The sequence below is a fragment of the Corvus cornix genome, chromosome 2 (genome assembly GCF_000738735.6).
Source record: "Corvus cornix cornix isolate S_Up_H32 chromosome 2, ASM73873v5, whole genome shotgun sequence".
Taxonomy (NCBI): Eukaryota; Metazoa; Chordata; class Aves; order Passeriformes; family Corvidae; genus Corvus; species Corvus cornix.
Window position 1 is genome coordinate 104,788,905 of NC_046333.1, and position 21,247 is coordinate 104,810,151.

The window sequence follows — 21,247 nt, forward strand, 5'->3', positions numbered from 1 at the left end:
CGGGGCCGCGGGCTCGGGAGGCGGGGCGGGGCGGGGCGGGGCGGGGAAGGGCGGGCAGGCAGGCAGGGCGGGGAAGGGAAGTGAGGGGAGGCGAGGGGAGGCGAGGGGAGGCGGATCCCAACCCCCGGAAGGGCTCGGGGGAGGGCCTGGCGGCGCTCGGGGTGAGTGTGTACTAGGCGCTGCCGTGCCACGGCGACCCCCGGGCTTTTTCTGCAGCCGCCGAGAGGTTTTCTGGGGAAAAGCCCGAGCTCTCTGTTACTGTGTGCCCGCGGCGGTGGGAGTCGGCGCCTGGCCTCAGCAGCGCTGGCGCCGCGGCTGCCCCTGTGCCTGTGTTACTGTTCCTGGGCGCCGTCATCGTCATCCATGTCTCTATATGCGTATGTGGTATATATACGCGTGTGTGTGTAGATACGGTGTATGCGTGTGTAAGTAGTATGTATATGTGCGTATATATTGTGTGTGCACATGTATAGTATGTATATGGAGTTAATATAGCATGTGTGCAACATATCTAGAATATACGCGTAGTATATATACATATATATGTGGTGTATATACAGTGTGTATATATATATGCATATGTACTAGTCGTATAGTCATAGACATAATCGGTGTGTCGTAGTGCTGTTTTCTGACTTGTTAAAAAGAGCCTGAGCAAGTCCGTACTGTATAAAAGTATATTAAAAAGTTATACAAAATTTGCTTACTATAGAAAAAGAAATGTTATAGGGATGAACCGAATGGGGAAACCAGCTGAAGTCAGAAGTTTCAACAGTGTGTCCTGCATGTGCATGGAAATGTCTGTCAGAAGGTAGGTGCTAATTTATGAAACAGTGATAATTCTGTAAAGTGAATTCTTACAAAAATTCCCACAGGAGGAGGTTGCTCCAGGAAGTGCATATGGTTGGTGAAAGCTACAGTATCAGAAAGTTGATTTTTCTTCTTGAAAAGGGGACTTATGATGTCCGTGGTACATCGTCTGACAGCAGGATGGCTCGTGGATCATCTCTCTTTCATCAACCAGTGTGGCTATGAGATCTGTGACTCCTTTGCACACCCTGGTGGTGTCACTTGCAATACTTCTGTCACATCTACTGAAGACTGTCACAGTACTTCTACTTTTGCTCCCACCCTCTCATCAAGTGATAGTCCTGCTTATGGTCCTGGAGATGCCATAGAAACAGAAGGTAAACCAGCAAAAACGAGATACGTGTTTCGGGAGGAATTCTTTGATATTTCTAAGCCCCATATAGCTGCAGCTCCTGAGGAGCAGCTGTGTCAGGGATGCCCTGAGGTGAGTCTGACAGAAATAAAGGCTGACAGCAACAGAGAGGAATACCAAGAAGGAGCAAAGAGTGACACTGGAGATTCTGTTGCCACTGCTAGGAAGGTATGTTCTCTATAACACAGTAAATTACAGTAATCCCGTGATAAATAATATACTGCTAACATTGTTTTGCATACCTGAGTCTTTTGAGGTAGCGTAGAAGAGCAGGAACTTCTGAGGATCTTCTTGTGTCCCTTTTGTCAGTAATGTGCTTTCTGTGTCTCATAAGCAGTGGATTGCTCCCAAAATGTCCTGACGCTGGTTGTGGTCAGGTACACAGCCTGAAACTGTGGTAGCTGTTGAGACTGTGCAGATTAGTGAGTTGGGAAGGACAGTATGAATTTACCTTCAGTGTTGTTCAGTACTGTTCCATGTGGATAAAAGAAAGTAAGAGTCGCAGGTCTAAACCAATAAATGTAATCATGAAGACATAGTTAATTTTTTTCTTTTATTGGTAAACTGCACTTGGCACCTGAAACTTTTAGTATGGGCCCAAAGGAGTCACGAGTACAAACTATGACATGTACTAGGTACCTTCAGATCCCAGGGCCATGAATAACTTAACACAGCTTTAAGCCTATGAACCTTTGGAATGCCTGCAGCAGCTTAGGTATTTTCAGATCTTTTTGCTTGCTATTTGACTTGTACTTGTGATAGAAAAAGAGATGGAAAATTTCTTCTGCTTTTAAAAGGGTTAATTTGTAATTCAGGTATGTTTGGGGTTATTTTCCTTTTATTTTGTCATGGAAGGATATGGAATTTTTTTGTTGTTTTTGTTTGGTAATTCTGCAGAAACGTAAAAGGAAATGTGTGTTTAACCAAGGTGAACTGGATGCTTTGGAATACCATTCAAAGGTAAGTTGGAAAAAACGTATATTTTGCAAGTACATGATACCTGACTTTGGGCATGTGCAGAGTGGAGGGCATGGTTGCAAACAAGTTCTGTTCTTGCAGCTTGTTCCACTGGTGCAAAGAAGGAAAGGGAAGGGAAGATCAATCTCTCCAGTCCTGAGGTGAATAAGTGTTTACAGAGTAGATCTTCTGTGTAGTTACATGTGAAATTGCATCTGAGACATTACAAAGAGCTGGAAGCTGCATTCACGAAGTCATTTTGACTGTTATAGATAACTGAATGTTATATTGTGATGAGTTGAATATTAGGAAGTGATTGATTTGAAATTGGCAACGTAACCTGTTCCGAAGATCAGCTCATCTTTAGTTTTTCAGGACACTGAAGTGCTGAAGTTATTCAAAGCTTTTGTGACGAACTGTGCTTCAAAATATCTTATTCTGGAACTGAGAAAAAAATTTAATCTTTCTCTAACACTTTATATTGTCATACTAAAGCGTTATGAATGACTTGGAATTCAAGTCTGTATGCTTATGTCAGTGATGTACTGGTGAAGATACAATTGAATTACACTGAAGCATATTAGTAAATCACAGAAATACAAACTGTAGGTAACGTTTGATGTATTCTTACTGCTTTCCCAAATAGTGATGTGAACCTGAACTAGGATCTACACTTGCTTTCTTTCCTTCAACAAAGGTGTTAGTCATATTGGGCTCTTTTGCTTAATTCTGCTCCTCTTGAGCTACATTTAGATGACTACACTTTTTTCTTTTACATGGCAACAATCTTGTAGTAAACACATCCAGTTTGCTGATACACTGTAGAGGTCCTGTGTTATTTTTGTGAATAAGCTATATGTATGCAGAATCACCTTAAAGCAGAGAATTTTGGAAGCTCAGCATCAATATGAGTGTGAAAATGTTTAAGCCAAAATAAAATCATTCAACAGTAGAAATAAGGAAAGAATTGAAGAGAAGTTTGATGTCTCAGAGGCTTGTGTAACTTCAAATGATTTTTGGTGAATATGTGGAAAAGACAGAGTTTGGAAAAATCTGTGACCCCAGTTAGCCTGTTATGTCATTCACAGATTAGAAAGTATTGGGTTTTTACTGTATTTGTGTTGCTAAAGGTTATGGCTCTGCAAGTCAACCCAGAGTATTTTGACACTTACTCCTATCTGTAGACTCATTGTCAAAAAAACCCCAATTTTGTTTCTGCAAGTGAATCCATTTATGAATTTCTGTCAGCGTCAACATAGGCAACAATACAAAATATGCTGAATTCCTTCAGCAGCCATTTGTTAAACTACTGCTTCGATTGCTTGATAGTCAAGAGACTTTGTCCACCTGTGAGTTAACACATGCATGTAAGAAGGTATAATTTCTACAGAATTAATAATCATATCTTTAGAAGCAGTATGAACTTCTCTTATCACAAACCTAGGTACTAAAAATGTATGACTCTGTACTCTCTGATATCTAGAGGTGGCACTACTAAATTATTAAAACAATTTTTTTCTTCCCCTGCCACTAATCTGGCAATTGTAATAAAGAGTATTTTGAAAAACCGTCTTGTAATCTTGAAGATTTCATAATCAGAAGCTTTTGAAACCATAATATGTATTTGAAACCTTTATTAAAGCCACTGTAACTGACTATATTGTTGTTCTAAATGGACAAACACACCTCACTGACAATCAGAACTTCTAAAAGCTTCATGATTTGGAAATAAAATGGGTTACTAAATTTTGTGAAGGGAAGGTGCTGAAGTGAATGACAGTGTATATAGATCCAAGAATCTTGTCATCCTGGACTAACAGGCTATTTGAGAGGTTTTCCACTTAGAAAAGTTGAAAAAATAAAATTCTGATACTTTAATTTATTGATTGTACTTCTGTATTACTGTAAAATGCATAAACTGTTGTTTTATGAAGTGAATTGAAATGTGGAAAATGACTGATTTTTAGATCCCAGTATACATCTCAAATAAAAATATGTTCATGGGCATAGTAATTTGAAATTAGATTAGAATTTTAAACTTCAGATAATTGCTTTGAAATTTGTATTTGGTTGAAACAATTCCACCTCTGTTGTCCGAAATGTTTTATTGAGTACTTTCTTACTCTTTCTTTCTCCAGCCTTCTAATTATTGTAACTTTGCCAAAAACCAACAACAGAAGTTAGCGGGGTGTCCTGGTTTTGGCTTGGATAGAGTTAGTTTTCTGCTTGGGAGCTGGACAGCTAACGTAGAAATCTATGATGGAGTGGAAATGCTTAAATAAAAAATAAACCCAAATTTTTAAAAAAGCCTCAGAGTCAACATATTAAAAGCTAAAGGTAGACACGTTGCCCAAATGTATGCACCCAGCTGCAGCTGGTTTGTCTCTCCCAGTCTGGTCAGGGTAGCTCAGAAAACATCAAAGATTCTCATTTTGGATTTAGTATGAGGATAACATTCACAGCAACAACTGAAACATCAGTGTGTTAAGTAGTGCTTGCCCTAAGTCAAGGAGTTTTCAGTTTGCCACTCTGCTAGTGAGCAGGTGCACAAAGGAAGCTGGGAGGGAACGTGGCCAGAATGGGTGACCCGAACTGGCCAAAGGGCTATTCCATGCTCACTATATAAACGACGGGAGGTGGTGAGGAGCCATGGATTTGCTACTAAGGGATGGGCTGGACATCAGTGATCGTATTGTGTGTCAGTTGTTTCTCTTGGGTGGTACTTCTCTCTCTTCTCCTATCCTAATAATAAAAATTATGGTAATAATTCATTTTGTTTCAATTTTTAAACTGTTCTTATCTCAGCCCATGAGGTTTGCTTTTTTCCTTAGATTCTTCTCCCCACCAGGGACTGGGAGGCATGGGGTGTGAAAGAATGGCTGTGTGGTACTTGGTTGCCAGCTGGCATTAGACCAAGATACACACCTTCTTATCATGCCTTTTAGCTTTGAGCCAATGATCTCAGTAACTGGCAAGGATCCTTTTCCCTGCCTGCAGATTGAAAATGTTTTGATTTCAGTTGCATTCCCTGGTCAAGTAGATACTTGAAAGATCTTTTTTCCTTTGTTTTTTTGTGACCACACAGGTCAGGAAGCTCATTTGGGAAGGCACTTTGCATTTAGTCCAAGAAGGACTCAAAAGTGGTTTTCTTCATCACACTACCACAAAACTCAATTGCAGGAAGAATAATGTTCCTCAACACATTGTCTGTGGGTTGGCTGAATTATGTGAAATGGCAAAACAGTTTCCAGCTGTGAATGAAAGTCACCATCAAGCTGTACATGTGCTGGAGGATGAAACCTGCCATCCAGAGCAGGACCTGCTCTCATGTGTCATGAAAAACAGCTCAAACTGTGCAAAGATAATTGTGTTAATGGGGCAGAAATACTTGGTACCACCAAAAAGCAGTTTCCTCTTATCCGATATTTCATGTTTGCAGCCCCTGCTGAACTGTAAGTATCCTTAGGTTTTAGAATTTACCCCTTTTCTCCTGCCCAACAAGGGCAGTTAATGTCAAGATGCCTCAATGAACAGGTTTTAACATACAGCATTTCACTGATAGCAAATGCTGCTGGAGGCTTTCAAAGTGATAGTTCTAACTTCGTGCAAATAGGTAAGGACTTTCAAAGGAATCTTGAATGGTTAGGAGATCATGTCATGAGGGGATTATTTGTCTCCAGGAGGCTCCTTTAAAAACCTCAGCCAAAGTACAAGAGTTTGTGGGCGTGTTCTGAGCCACTGTCAGCATAGAAGTCACATAAACACGTTAAACTGGGACTAGCTGTGCTGCTGGGTCCCTATCCCACAGGAGCAGGCTTTAGCACAGGTTGCTGCTGAAGTGGTGGTCCTGCTGTCTTGATTTTTATCTAGATTAGACCATGGGAGAGGGATGAGATAATGCACCCTAAACCAAATGTTCACTTACAGACTCATCTTGTTCAGGGTCTTTTTAGATTGGAATAAACTGGTTGTGGAACAAAGCCCAGTATCTGCCAGGAAAGGTACCAGTTTGAGAGGCTGTTGCACCCAGCTGGAGGGGAGCACCACTTTAGCAAGGCCACAAGTAGCAAGCATGACTTGACTTTTCAGCTGCTAGTTGTCTGTCTCTCTTTACCTCCAGTAGTGCAAAACCATTTTTCTAGGGCTGGCTTGAAGCTCTGCATGTCCCTGTTCACCTGATGAAAAATCAAGGAGGACAGGAATCTTGCATTCAGGGCTGCAGCTTTTCACTCAGCTGGGTACCTCACTATGTAGCTTCTGTTGGGAAACTTGGAGAAATTTTTATTTTTTAAAACTCGCACTCTGCTATCCTTTTTTTCCTGAAAGTCCTAAAGATAGTCAAAATTTCTTGGAGGGATCTGACACAGATCACATAAAAGTCCTTTCCTTAGGTAATCGACCTAAAAATATCTGAATTTTCTGGATATGATTATCTGAATTAAAACAAACATGTCAAACAGTCTTTTAACTTCTTATTGGAAAGAACTGAAGAAATTTGCAGTTTTGCTGTATATCTGTTTTATCTCATAGATATTTTTAAAGCTAATTTACTGGTTTTTCTATTTTTTTTTTTTTAAATTTCACTTGCCAGACAAGAAGAAATATGATGTAATTGTGATCGATCCACCATGGGAGAACAAGTCTGTTAAAAGGAGTAACAGGTATGTTTTACAGTAAAATCAAACAAATTTTGTCATTGTAGCTTACAAGGGGCAATTAACATTTTAATATATTGATGCAATCCAAGACCAATATAACTGTGAGACTGTAGGTTAAACTTTTAAGTATTTTGACACATTCTTACCTTCAAGTCTATGGAATGTCTTAGGTATTTCACTGAAATGTCTTGAATACTTGGCATACAAAATATTTGCAAGAGTAGATCTTAAATTAGCTAGCTGGTGAGAGAATGTTAGTCCTTGAGACTTACAAAGAAAGTATGGATTCAGCTGTTTTGTAGGGCCCAGATCATGCAGATACTAGTTTGTAATTAATAGGGTTACTTCAGTAGGCATAAAGCTAGATAAATGTGTAAGTATTTCCAGGACTGAAATCTTGCTCAGAACTTTGAGTGGGTTTTTATTTAATTTGATCTGTAGCTTAAGCTTCAGTCTAATGTTTAGAAGAATGTGATAATGCCACAGTAAAATCTTCTAGTGCAATAGGAACTCTTGAGTGCTGTAGTTTATGAAGTCATTAACTTACATTTTTATGGGCTTCCTTCACTGCTGAGTACCATCGTGTTTATGCCAGTGGAGTCCTCTTGATTACCACAGAATTGTATCCATGTGAAAGAAGGGTAGACAGGAAATACGGCTTTACAACTTTCGAAAATAAAGTTCACTGCAGTTTTTGAAGCTTGTTATGAAGACATAGTTTGAAGATGCAGAGACTGATTAGTAGGCTTTCCTTTGAAAGCCCTCCAGAAACCTCTAGAAACTCTTGAGTTGAATTCATTCAAATGTGTTTCTTGAGTATATATGGTACTCAGAGAAGAATTGTAGTTACAAGCATAAATTAGCCACCAAGATCCTCTCTCCCTTATAAAATAAAGGGAAAAAGTGGAGGAGCTATCACTGCTCCTAATTATCTTGTTGGCGGCTAATTGTTGTGTAGCATTTCTCATCTGGGTGAATCTTTTTTCCTCTGGACAGTCTAGTCCAGGAGGTATTTTGGATTTTATCCTTGTTTACTGTTTCTCACTGTAGTATTGTGTAGGATCCTGGGTACCCACGTGGTGGCTGCGGATTTTCATTAGGCCCTGTGCCAATATATTTGGTGCTGCAAAGTGTAGGTTTCACGAGCTACTGTTTATTAATAGCATAGAATTGCATCATGAAAAAAAATTGTAGAACAGGATGGGATCTGGAAAGCATCCTGGATTCACCGGTGTAGCATTCAGTTAGCTCAGAAAAGTGCAGAATGGTCTTGAATAACGAGAGAAATTCTACCATGGCTGATAATTTAAAAAAATGAACAACTTCTGAAAATAATTGGAGGAATTATTATCTTTTATGACCTCTTAACTTGTCATTCAAAGTAGTGTTGCTCTTGCAAGTGACTCACTTGTCATTGTCATTCTGTAGAGAGTTTATTATGAGAAGTGAATAGTATTACATTGCCTAAGAAGCTACTGGTCACTAAATAGCTTTGTTCTGGCACAAAGATGAGAATATTGAATTACATATGATAGTTCTTAAATGAAACATGAGCCTCTAAACTTCTTCAGAGTCACAACTCATAATGCTTTATTTCGAGGGATAGTGGAAATACATAGTTAAAGGTTCTGCTCAGTAAAACTTAAGTACATACTCTAATGATTTTATATAAAATCCATCAGATTTGTCCACTGGGTGTCAGTCTTGAACTATGTTTATGACTTAGGTTGTCAGGAGATAATTCTTGAAGTGACTGGTCTGTGTAATTTCTTTATCCATTTGTGTTGCTTTGCAAATTTTATAGTTGGTATATGCTAATTTGCTTTCTCACTATATTGGCATAGGTACAGCCACTTGTCTTCATGGCAAATCAAGCAGATTCCTGTACCAGCACTAGCTGCTCCAAATTGTCTTGTAGTCACGTGGGTGACTAATAGACAGAAGCACTTACGTTTTGTTAAAGATGAACTTTATCCTCATTGGTCAGTGAAAACGCTTGCTGAGTGGCACTGGGTAAAAGTAAGTTCTCAATTAGTTTTGTTGTTTTCTTGGAGACTGAGCAGACTTGCACTATGACACCTTCTACTCTTCTAATTTGTCTATTTACTACCATGTGCTTCTGTTTTTGAAAGCTATGATATCATCAGTCTCCTCCATTTTATAAAAGAAAAGGTCTGGGAAAAATATGGGATATTAAAATCTTCTACTGTGTATTTTTAACTCTTTTGTGTCAGATTACTAGAGCTGGAGAATTTGTGTTGCCTTTGGATTCTTTGCACAAAAAACCATATGAAGTTCTTGTACTGGGGAGAGTTCAAGGAGATGTAAAGGAAGCCTTAAGGTATGTCAGAATATTTATGATAAATGTCTTTCTTGCCACTGCTAAGATTCCCTTTGTATGTATCACTTACTCATAATGCAATATAATGTCCCAAAATCTCTTGGCTGATTGCGGACCTAAAGATTATTAAAAAATGCCCTAGGGTATATTACCGTGTCCCGCAGCTGTAAGGAGGAGAGGAGAGAAGATTCAGCAGGCAGGAATTGTGCAGCAAGATTGATTTATTTAATTATTTTACGAACTCTTTTACAGACTTTTTTCTTCATAGTCTAATTGGACGAGGATCAGCCACCCCTTGGGGTGATTGGCTAAAATCCTAAAACATCCATTGTCAAAATATTTTTCTACTATACCATAAACAAGACTTTTCAAGGCTGCAGGTGTTTCATTGTTTACACAACTCCACTACCTCTTCTGTGAGAGAGAAAAGTCTCCCACGGGCCCAGAAAATAGCAAGAAAATCCTTGCTAGCAGCATTTCTGTATCCACAAAATATAGTCTTACTAGCTTTGGAATAAGAGAGTGCCTTAGTGAGATTTAAGAGTGGAACCCCCTGTCTGTTCCTTACATCTGCTATGTTGAGGAACTGGCTTGGACAAAAGCCTCGTGGACAGGGCTTCCTTTGCTGACAGGTACTCTTGGACCATGAGTCCTTGGCGCAGGCTGATGCCATTTTTGGGATGCTGCTGTTGTTCCACACATGAAAATATACAGAACTGCATTGTTTGTTCTTAGTGGCTTTGTATGGCTATTGTTCACCATGTTTTGCCTAAAGCCTCAATGATTTCATAAACTCTCATTTTATATATAACGTCTGAGCAACATTTAGCATCCCTTGGACTTCCCTGAAGTTTGTGAATGAATATTCTGTGTTATCTCCCATCTGAAGTAGCTCTGCAAGAGCTGCACCATCACATTGGGTAGCATTCATTCTCATGTTTATTTTCTGATTTGTATGACAGGAAATCAGAAGGTGTTCTTCCAATTCCAGAGCATCAGTTAATTGTCAGCATACCCTGCAGTCTGCATTCACATAAACCTCCTCTTGCTGGTACGTTTTGGTTTTTTTGCCTAATGTTTCTGTAGCGCAGTGGACTTGAACATCTCATTCTGGGACATACCTAGAAATGCCTTCACTTCCCATTTGCCAAGCAATTTTACTCTACAGAACTTAGGGTTCCTCAGCATTTCTAAAAGCTTTCTGAAGCACGCAGTCTTGGCCTCTACGAATGAACATGAAAACTAGAACTTCAAGTATTACTGTGTGTAAATTTTGAGTAGATATGTGGAAAAAATCTCGCCTTTTTCAAAATTTATCTTTTAAATACTGCACAAACAGTTTTACAGATACTTCACATATGAAGTGATAACAAATGACGTAAAGTACCTTGTGATGGAGAGAACTTTGGGAATACATAAAAGAGGAAAGCAAAAATCTCTTTCTTTATTATGTCATCCTGAAATAAATGTTTACATATGTCCATGAATTGATTATATGCCTGCAGTACAATTATACCTTTAAATCCAAAAACTTAATTATTTTAAGACTGCTAATAAGAGGCAACAAATAAGGCATGCCCTGCTTGTTTCTGTGGAGTTGTATTCCACTCACTGAAATTGATGCATTAATTCCAGCCAGCCAACTAGTGTGGATATAAATTCAGCTTTTTAGAGTTAATCCAAAGAATTGTTCTGGAGCACTTTGACTAATTTCCTCAATAGGAAGTGATACTTCTTTCATCATTATAGCACCTTAGAACATTACAAAGCCATGGTAAGAAATATATTTAATACCTCTCACAAAAACGATTTCATCCTCCTCATGGGGGGAAGCTCACGATGGGCCTGCAAATATTGCAGGTGTTTTGTAATCACATCTGGAAAAGCAGGTAGAAGAAATATTTAATGCTTTTGGAGAGGAGAGATGTCACACTTTGCTTCATTGGTATGCTTTTCGTTTTCTCTTCCCAAGGGGTAGAACAACTTCTATCTGAACAATTATTGTGCATTCAGGGACGCTCGAAAATTTGTGTTCGGGAGCTTGTATTTATTAAATTTACATATATGTATATATATATATATACACACGCACCCTCCTGTTAAAAAACTCCTGGAAGGGACATACTTTGGTTACCTAAAAATAGAAGAAAAAGAAAGGCAATTCTACGAGAATTTTCTTGCCATCCTGAAGCCACATCTTTATGAATTAGGGCTACAGCACAAGGTATATGGGTTGATTTAAGCTAATGAACAGTGGGGTGGTAATTTATGAGGCAGTCACCTAGGGCCTCTTTAGCAAGCTGATACGTAGCAGCAAACTTGGACACAAACAGGAAACTTTGAGGTAGCCAAGGGTGCAACACAGCACCCTTATTATAGAAAATTCTAGTGCAACGATGGTCCTGGGAGCAATTCTTTTGTAGGGCAGAATCTAGAAACCATATTGGAGAATGCTTTATAAATTATAACCCCAAGTGGATTTGGAAAGAAATTGTCCTTGCTAATTTCTTGTGTGTATTTCTTGAGTCTTCACTTGTGTGATGGGATTTGATACCATTGTGCAGCATTTATGTTTGTCTTTGAAAAAATGAACTTGCTGTGGAGCAACATCAATGATTTAAAAGGTTTTTGTGGAAATCCATGTCTACCCTACAGTTTTTTGGCAGATCTGGCAGAATATGGTTATGTAATGAAAAGGTAGACCACAAGGTAAAAGCTGATTGCTGATGCTTTAACTTCTGTGCTGTACAAGGTGTTGCTTTCACGACCAGGCAATAATCTCAAGCAGCCAGTAGAGAGCAGCTGAGTTACATCCTGGAGGGGTTCAGAAGAAATTTGAACAGAAGCAGAGATTTGGCAAGGGGGGGGAGAAGGACAATTGATGAGTCACACACATTCTTTATGCTTTGTTTAAGTAGTAACAAAGCCAAAAATATTAATATTTACTGATGCTGTCTGGCACTTTGTTTCTTATTATAACAATAAAGGTTGTATGTTGGTACATATGTAGCCGCTTAATGACCGATTATAACAGTTTATGTCTCTGGGGGAAGAGAAAGATGTAAATTAAAGTAAGCCATCAAAAAGAGATGTTTTTGTTCCTACGGTGCATTTAACCATGAAATTGCAACTGTAGGGGTTTTTGGTGATGCATGTGCTGTGTTCGGTGCTTAGAGCTCTAATATGTCATTGTAAATGTACTTAAGCTGCTTTATGCAAATGTGTTAAAATCAAATTTTATTACTCCAGGTTTTGATTCAAACAAACAGCAGGTTTTCTTCATAATTCAATTCAATGTTGGTCTTAGGGAACACAAAAGATGTTCTGTTACGGAGATGTTTGAAGTTCTACAAAACTTCACATCACCTTTTCTCCTTTTCCTGTATTATAGATTGTTCTTGTTATAGCCATTGCTCTTCCAGTTTTTAAGTATATGCATTTATTGTTAGAAAATAATACTGTTGTGTAGGAGTTTGCCTAAAAGCACTGGAATTAATTCTTGGCTATGTTCTAACCAATTTGCATATCTCCAGCAGAACACTGCAATGAGAAGTCATGGGAACTCCTTCCTCCTGTAGCAATGATGACTTGTTTAGGCCATGTTATGAAAGGTTTTCTTGGAACTAAAAAAGGAAATGCCTTTTGTTTCCTTATGTGCCTTGTGAGCCCTTACTGTAAGACTAATTGATAGGTACATCAGCATCTAGGTTGAACTTCAAGCTCAGGAAAGATGCAGTGCTGTAAAGCCATCTTTGAGCTGGATTGCAGGTCGTTTTCTGGTCCTACTCTTTTCAGGGTTTAGACAAATTGGGCAACAAGGACCTCTACATTGCAAACTCTTTTGAAGGGTTATTTTAAACTGAAGTAACTGTGTGCTTTGTGCTTTGCATGGCTCACCGATCAGGCAGTGAAAAAGCAGACAGTCATTTTCACTTTATGTATCCAATTTGTCAATGCAGAACCTGCTTTTTAGGCAGTGGAAGTTCAAAAGATAAGGAGAAACTGTTGCTTGTTTCAAAGATAATTATTTTTTATGCTCATTTAAACATTTTTAGGAGCATGCATCTTCAGTACATGCTTGGGATTAAGAGTACACAAGTATGGCAAGTCTCCTGCTTGACCACTGGATTGTGCTTCGGAATGAAATGGGTTTTCTGGAAGTGTTATGTCTGCCAGCTGGCTTTGTGCTGGCTTCATGTGTCCTGGAGCATTAGGTGCTCAAATATAAGTACCTGAGTTGCTATCATAGTGTTTGTGACACCTGCAAGTGATAAAGAACAGGCTGTTTATCATCTATTTAACCTGTTTCCTCTCTGTGGTATCTGTCAGTGGATAGAAGTAATTGTGTGCTGGGTTTTGTTTTGCAATCTATTCCTGTGGTAGAAAAACTCAGTATTTTATTTTTCTACTGATGTAACTCCTCTAAGCTGTTTTCAGAGAAAAAAACCACAAGGGTTTGCTTGAGGCCTGCAAATCAGATCCATGTGTGTTAAGATAGCCTACTGGGGATGTAAGAGTCTAACAAAGAACCCCTAATTTGTAACTTGAACACTGATTTTTCCTATTTTCAGGAAACCAATGTAATGAGATTTTAAGCCAAAAATTCAGTTCTCTTGATATGGTAATTTTTGTTGCAGTGCAAGTTACTGCCTGATGTGATTATGTAAATGCCTACAACCTAGCAATGAAGAATCACATATATAATGTGATCTTGAATTATATCTAATATGTCTCTTTTTTTAAAAAAAGCCCTCTAGGTTTAAAAAGATGGTCCCTCTGGCAGAAGGAGAGGGGGAGATTCCTGGGACTTCCTTTTTAAATTCTATAACCAAATTGATAGACTGGCACGTTTCCTGGTTCTGCTGAATTGATCCGTTTCTTGGCTGCCCCTTTTTTTGCTTTCTAGTGAACCAGTCTTTGAGGTTGGTTGAATCACTGAAGTGTGCTTTTCAAATCTGTTCTTTTAGGCATGAAAGTTTTTGGTGCCTGTTAAAACTGCTTTGGATTACTGAACCTAGTGCTATGATTATGTTTTTAACCTATGCATTTTAAGGTCTACCACCTGTCTGGGCAATGTGTTCAGTGTTCAGCACCCTCATTGTAAACAATTGTTTCCTTATATCTAGTCTGAATTGATCCTATTTTAGTTTAAAACCTTTATCCCTTGTCCTATAGCTGCAGGCCCTGCTAAAATAAGTTTGTTCCCTTCTTTCTTATAGACCCCATTTAAGCATTGAAAGGCTACAATAAGGTCTCCCTGGAGCCTTCTCTTCTCCAAGATGAACAACCCAACCCTCAGCTTGTCCTCCTAAGAGGGGTGCTTCAGCCCTCTGATCAAATCGGCAGCAAATTATGCACAAGAAATCCTTATCTTAATGGAGCTGGAAAAAGAACAATAAATTTTACCACTTTTTTTATTGTGATGGGTTTGCAAAATGGTATTAAGCAGCTACTCATAAGTGGTGTCTAATTAGATGAACTCCCATGGCACCAAACAGTGTGTGAGTTTTCTGTCAGAATGTACATTTTCCTCTAAACTTCCCAGACTCTTCTCTGCAAATGCTGGGTTTGCTTAAACATTTTATCTTGCCTCTAAAAGAATCAGGCTTTTGGAATAAGATTCCTTCTGGTAGCAGTATTTTTTAGATTAAAAGCTGCCTTGATGATAACCCATCTGAGACATTCATGTAACATTTGTTAAAGATTGGAAGAAGAAGAACAGATTTTTATGACATGCCAAAATACAATAAAGCCTGGAAACACCCATCACAAAATATTTACAGAAAAGTTTTTAGTATATTGGAGCTTTGGGAAACGTGATCAGGTAGGTAGGAAATGCATTTGGGGCTGGCTAACACTAGAAAGTAAAGTGGATGCTCATCTTTCTGCAACGGGAGCAAGCCATGACCTGATCAGCTGGAGTCTTACACAGGGAGTCTGTGACTGGCAAACTTGATGCAAAAAGTCAGTACTTGGATTGCTCCAAAAAAATAAGAAAAAGCATTTCCTCTCATACTTTGGTGTATGCTGACTGGATGTGTTTTTGCTTTCTGCAGTGATCATATCTGAAGAGACTTGAGTGAAGCAGCAAAATGTCAGATTTATGAGCTGTGTTTTTAAGTGTCAGAGATTGAGAAATCACTGGCAGATCTGATCTAAAAATGACCAAGATATCCTTTGTAAAGGGGAATGTTTCCATAATTTTTCTTCTTTTATCTTCAGCAACAAAACCAAAAACTTAACATACAACTTTTAGTACAGATAAGTTTTTCAGTCTTTCTACCTTCTCTGTGTTGGAACTGTGTGTTGCTCCTTAAAACTTTGCTTTTTTCCTGCATGTTTTCGTACACAGTAACTTTGTAGCTATTTCATGAAACCTAGTTAAGGAATTGCTTGAACCAGCCACAGACTAAAGGACTCTGTATGACAAGTAACACATTTAACAATAAACTCTTTGCAATAATACTTTTCAAGCAAAATGCAAGATCTTTTTCTGTCACTCCAAGAATACCAGTCATGATCAGTGACACAGTTGATGTTAATGACAGGCATCTTTATATTTAGATTTAGGCAGTAAAAATGCCTAACTGTAAAAGAAAATTGAGATTTATGTTACTGAATAATAGTAACAGAGTTATAGAAATATCTCTTCAGCTGCCAAGTTGATATTGAGGGAAAAAGTAGTTCCTGCCTTTTATAGCCGTTTTAGTGCTATGCTTATTTAACTGGTGTTTGTTATTTTATCTCTTAACAGTTGTCATTACCCCTTTAAGGTACAGAGGAAAAGAGTGTGGTCTTAATTAAGAAAAGGGTTTATTTATTTATTTTTAGAAGTGTTGCCCCCATGTTACTGGAGCTAAGTGAGGCTTTAGGAGGTGTTTGGTTGATATTAGTAAAAAATTCAGAACTCATCTATGTAGAGGCTGAAATAAATCCTCCTTCCCTTTCTCTAAATGAAAACTAATAAATCAAGGCTATTGAAGGCCTTGACAGTATTGTTCAGAATCTCAAGGGCACTTATTTAAAATTACTTTCTCACTATAAATAGTCCAGCTGTTTGATGAAACCTCTGAAATTAATTTGCTCTCTCTTCCTTTTTTAATGAAACATTCATTTTTTCATCTGCTAGCATCACAGGGGAGGTTTTACTTGTTTACTATTCTTATTTGTACCATTGTCATTGTTGTTGTCTTCTTTTTTTTTTTTTTCTCTTGCACAGCAGTTCTGGCAGAGTTTATCAAGCCAGATGTGGAATGCTTGGAGTTGTTTGCTCGCAACCTACAGCCTGGCTGGACCAGCTGGGGAAATGAGGTCTTGAAGTTTCAGCACATTGATTATTTCACTCTTCTGCAGAATGAAAACTGAGCTGGGTCTTAGATATCTATATCTTCTGAAATTCCACACCTTCCCAGGGTGCTCTTGAACTTAACTTTATTACTGATGGTGCACCTAAAGGTAACAGGAATAAAACCAATTGCATTTTAGTTAAAATTCTTTAAATGACAAGATACCTGTTCAATGCTGCCTTCCTTTTCTGCAAGGTGGTCCCTTATTTTGATGATGTGAACATATTTAAATACTGATGTTGTTACCAAAATCTAAAACTCCTTAGCAGTGAAGCATTAAGAAGCAGGCATTCTTTATTTGGCTGGATGCATGAGGGAGTATCTCCTCTGAAATATCGTGCATGCTGATTACAGAGAAAGCTCCTGTTTATATACTGTATTTTACATACATATTCATTGACCTTTCTGAATAAACATATAGATGATAATAATTTCCCCAAATCATTAATATATATGCCCTCCTCTTTGCACACGTGTTCTTCTGTCCCAGGGGTTTCTTTGGTGGTCCCTGGTGGTCAGCCACCCCAAAATCATACTTGACCATCCAGTGAACTGGTGAAAAGTTGGCATAACTGGGCTGGTTACTCTGCAATTTTTCTTCTTGGTCAATGTGTAACATGATCCTAGAGAATAAGCATTGTGTGGTTCTATAGGTTTGTGGTTTTTGAAGAATAATCATATTAACCAACCAGGTGCAAACAATTCTTCATCTGCCAGCCATGTTAGAGTGTAAGTTCATCCCTGTTCTTTTTTAGACCTCAAGAAAAGAAAGATATTTTAAAGTATTCTCACATCCCAACTGCTACATTGTAGCTCTTGTGTTATTTTTAAAGAATTATAATGTATTGTTTTTAAAGAGTGTCAATGGAAGTAAACAGTTCTGAAATTATGCATGTTTTGTTAAAGATTTTTTTTTTGCAAAACAATGGATTTTGAATTAAAATAGTTATGAAGGCAGTGTATCTTCCTACATGTTTGTATCTGTCTGTCTACCTCAGAGAAAATAAAAGGAGCAGTGCTTATGTTTATTGGCACATGAATTCTTGACTGACCACATTCTATGTAAAATTATACTTTTAAAACAGTTGGCAATTCTATCTTTGTGTATATGGTGTTAATTCTTTGAATACATTGTAAATGATCAGTCTCAACATCTTACAAACTCTAACAGATTATATGTATTTTTAAAATTTTCTTTCCTTATGTTCTTGGAACATTATAAAGTCATGCCAGTGAGCTGTATTTTTCAGCTAAGATAAAAATGATCCCTTTTGAAATTTTTTTTTTTTTAAAGAATGGTACACTTTGTGTACCCTTTGCTGTGCTTGGATTGACTTTGAAAAATGCAAAGAAAACGTAATGAGGCCTCTGCCACTTACTTACTTGCAGCAGCAGAGGCAGAGGTGCTGGATGAACTGATTTTCCTGATGGCAGACTCCTGAGTTCTGACTGTTTATAATGGAGAACAAAATACATTGCATAACTTCTTTACAGTCATTTCCATTTTGGTAGCCTGGTGAGCTGAGAAGATTTTTTAAAATTAAGCTGTAAATGTTAGCAGATGATTTTTTGATAATTTTGTAATAAAAATGATCATAAAAACTTGTGTCTTATTTTCAGACCCAGTTTCTATATTACTGTTCAATTTCATGTTTTGCCTATTGGAGCAGTGGAGTTAATAAAACAAGGAAAATGCTTTTTTCTCCCTCCCCCAACAGTTAAACATATACTCAAGCAAATAATGTAACAGTGAAAGTAGTCACCCAGGAAAACATTTCTTGCTGCATGATTGTATTTAGTCTGCATTTTAAACTGTCAGTACCGAAGCAATCTTGCCTACAGCTACAAGGGATAGAAGGTTCTTTATTTGCTTTTAGTTTTATAAGACATTCCCTACCTGGGGCTTCTGCATTCCCAGTCAGAATTCCCCTGCCCTCCAAAGATGCTCTCATCTAGTACTAAATGATGTATGAGACTCAGGTGGAGAATAAATCATAGCTGCTGCCCCTATCTTGTTTTCCCTTTGTACTCTACAAAGCAGCACAAGAAATTACAATATTGTCTGTTCCACATCCGCTGCTATGGACAACTCCAGATTATCTGTGTAATTACAACTAAAAGAAAGATGAACAATCCTAGAGACCAGGAAACCACCTTTCTCCTTTGAGCTAAGCAGTAGAACCCTTCTAAGGGAATGACCTTCTTTAGGCTGTTTAAGAATTGATGACCTTATTAATTTGTCTTTTCTGTGGAGACCCTTTGCAAATAGTAGCTTTCTAGACCTAGAATCATTAAGGTTGGAAAAGACCTCTAAGATCAAGTCCAGCTGTTAACCTAACATCACTGTGTTCACCACTCAACTGAAGCGGCTAAGCAGCTACTTCCAGCACCTGGGAATCCAGCCTCCTAAGTATGGCTTGTATGTAGAGGACTTGTGCAGGCAGATGCTAAGCTTCTCAGGGTAAGTCTAAAGTTGAAGATTGGAACTTATGCCATACCTGATCCTGTCATAAATAGTTACAAAATTGTGCCTTGGACATCTGTTTGCTGTTTTTCCACTGCTCTGGCCATGAAGAAAACCTTGTGAATATGACAGAAGTGGTGCACATCTGCAGCCAACTTGAAACCATTGTGTTTTCTGAGGTGGAGAAAACCTGTTGCTAGCTTGAAAATCTCATGGTGGTATTAGCAGTTGATAGTTTCAGTTGATAGGGTCATCTTTTAAACATAATTATTCACCTGCTATGCTTAATTCATAATTTAAATAGCCTCTTATACTTTTCCAGCTGTCCAAGACCCCAGCTGTTCCTAACCAGCCATCAGATTGTTCAATGTCTGTCAAAAGTTTCTTCTGAGGCACAATCTGCAGCATTCTGAAAAATCAGTGATGAGTGAAACCAGCTAATATAACAGGGCAATGTAAGATCCAGTTTCCTTTTATATTACATATGTCAATTGCTCTATATTACTTTTGTAGTGGAAAAATGCCCTCTGTTGTGTCAAGCCTTGTATTAAAAAGAAAACTTGCTCTGAAGAGTTTACAGAGTTGGTAAGAAATGAAAGAAAAATGGAGAAGGTAAGGATGGAGGAAGTCAGGATAGTAATGAGATGCCAAATGGATATTTGATAAGTATCGGCCTAGCTATTATGCACATCTTCAGTGTTCCTAAGAAATTATAAGGTTGTTTCCCCTATTTTAAAAGGGATTTTCTTTTTTTGTATTCTGGTATCACACATGCAAAGAAAAAAATAGATGGAGTGTGTATTTTACTTGCAACATTAACAAAATAGAAGGATTTTTTCAGCTATAAATTCTTCTTGTGGCAACTTGAAGAAGTGACAACTGTGATTACTCAAGAATTTTCACAAAGTATGTTATTTGGTACATCTATTGTTATTTTAGCAGGACAATGATAAAAGTTTCTTTGGCTAGGTGTTCTCTACTACTTAGCGCCTTTTAAAATTATGTCATATTGCAAAAAAACTCAGTTATATTACAAAAAGAAGTCATTTTAAGCTTTTTCTATATGTAGAGTACATCAAGTGTCATAATCAAACTTACTTTTATGAATCTTCAGGTTTGAGTATGATTTTGAAATGTCAAATTAGCATATGACCTTTACTTGTATTTTTAAACTTCTGTGAAGTAAAAAGAATTATACCAGCAAGATATGTTTTTGGAATAATGATTGCTAGGCATGTACTCCCGTGGAAACAGCAAAACTTCTTTTGCAAGATTAAACATTATTAAAGAAGTGAGTAGGTCATACCTCTTCATAGCATTCAGCTTGGATAGGTGTCAGCAGCAGTAAAGGGTTGACTTTTTAAAATGGATTTCCAAACTACATAAACAACTGCAAAGTTACAGGAGATAAATGCTACTCTGCCTTGATAATTGCATTCATTAGCCTCAACATACCATTTAAGACTTGGCTAGTGCTTGTTTTGGGTTGGACATAACAGGAAGAGAATGGAAGGTGGCTAGAGAATAGCCAAGGGATGAGGTATGTTCCAGTTGCTGAAAGAAGTCTTGTGGTGTCCCAGCTGGCAGGTTTTTTCATAGAATCATAGAATAGTTTGATTTGGAAGGGGCATTTCCAGGTCATCTCGTCCAGCCTCTCTGCAATGAGCATGGACATCTTCATCTGGATCAGGTTGCCAAGAGCCCTATCCTACCTGACCTTGAATGTTTCCAGGGCTGGGTCTGCCAGTTTTTTGTAGAGAGAATTCTGTATGTGCATGTGTGTGCATGCAAAGCTGACCTGTTGGAGTAGTGTAAATCAGTGGTATACAGTGCTTTGAATAACAGTGATATGTGCATTGCTAGAAGTTAATATCACCATATTTTTACTTGTCAGTGTCCTAATGTTACCAGTTTATGGGAAAAACATACTATTTATTTGGTTAGAGATGCCCTAGTACCATACCTGGTTTGAAAGCTTGCCTGGGGCTGTGTGATAGATATGCTTTTGCTTGGTATTCTTCTGAAAGCACAACACTGACACTGATGAGTGAACAGCATAGCAGCTGCCAAGGTGTGTTCCCATGACCTTGGCCACATCTCAAAAGCATGGGAAGCACACAGGAGGTTGGGCAGGTGCATGGTTCCACGGGTTCTTTGGCAGCTTCAGTGTGCCTCCACATCACTAAAATGTCATCAAAGCTGCTCTGATGAGGCTGGGTCACTTTCCTGGGCCTAGCTATGAGGACTTTCATTGCTGGC

At 38.2% G+C, this 21,247-nt stretch overlaps 1 protein-coding gene across 10 annotated transcripts; it reads left to right on the forward strand.

Annotated features, from left to right (window-relative positions):
* Window positions 1–84: 84 nt before the first annotated feature.
* METTL4 (methyltransferase like 4) lies at window positions 85–18,137 on the forward strand. Of its 10 annotated transcripts, none has more exons than XM_039548964.1 (9): window positions 85–161; window positions 876–1,390; window positions 2,120–2,182; window positions 5,265–5,631; window positions 6,771–6,840; window positions 8,682–8,856; window positions 9,072–9,178; window positions 10,141–10,229; window positions 16,398–18,137. In XM_039548964.1, exons 2-9 carry the CDS (start codon window positions 959–961, stop codon window positions 16,541–16,543), a joined length of 1,449 nt encoding a protein of 482 aa, XP_039404898.1. In that variant the 5' UTR covers window positions 85–161; window positions 876–958; the 3' UTR covers window positions 16,544–18,137. The 10 variants fall into 10 exon arrangements, with proteins under 10 accessions (XP_039404898.1, XP_010394658.3, XP_010394660.3 ...); XM_010396356.4 differs by having other exon boundaries at window positions 113–425; XM_010396358.4 differs by having other exon boundaries at window positions 113–384.
* Window positions 18,138–21,247: the final 3,110 nt, after the last annotated feature.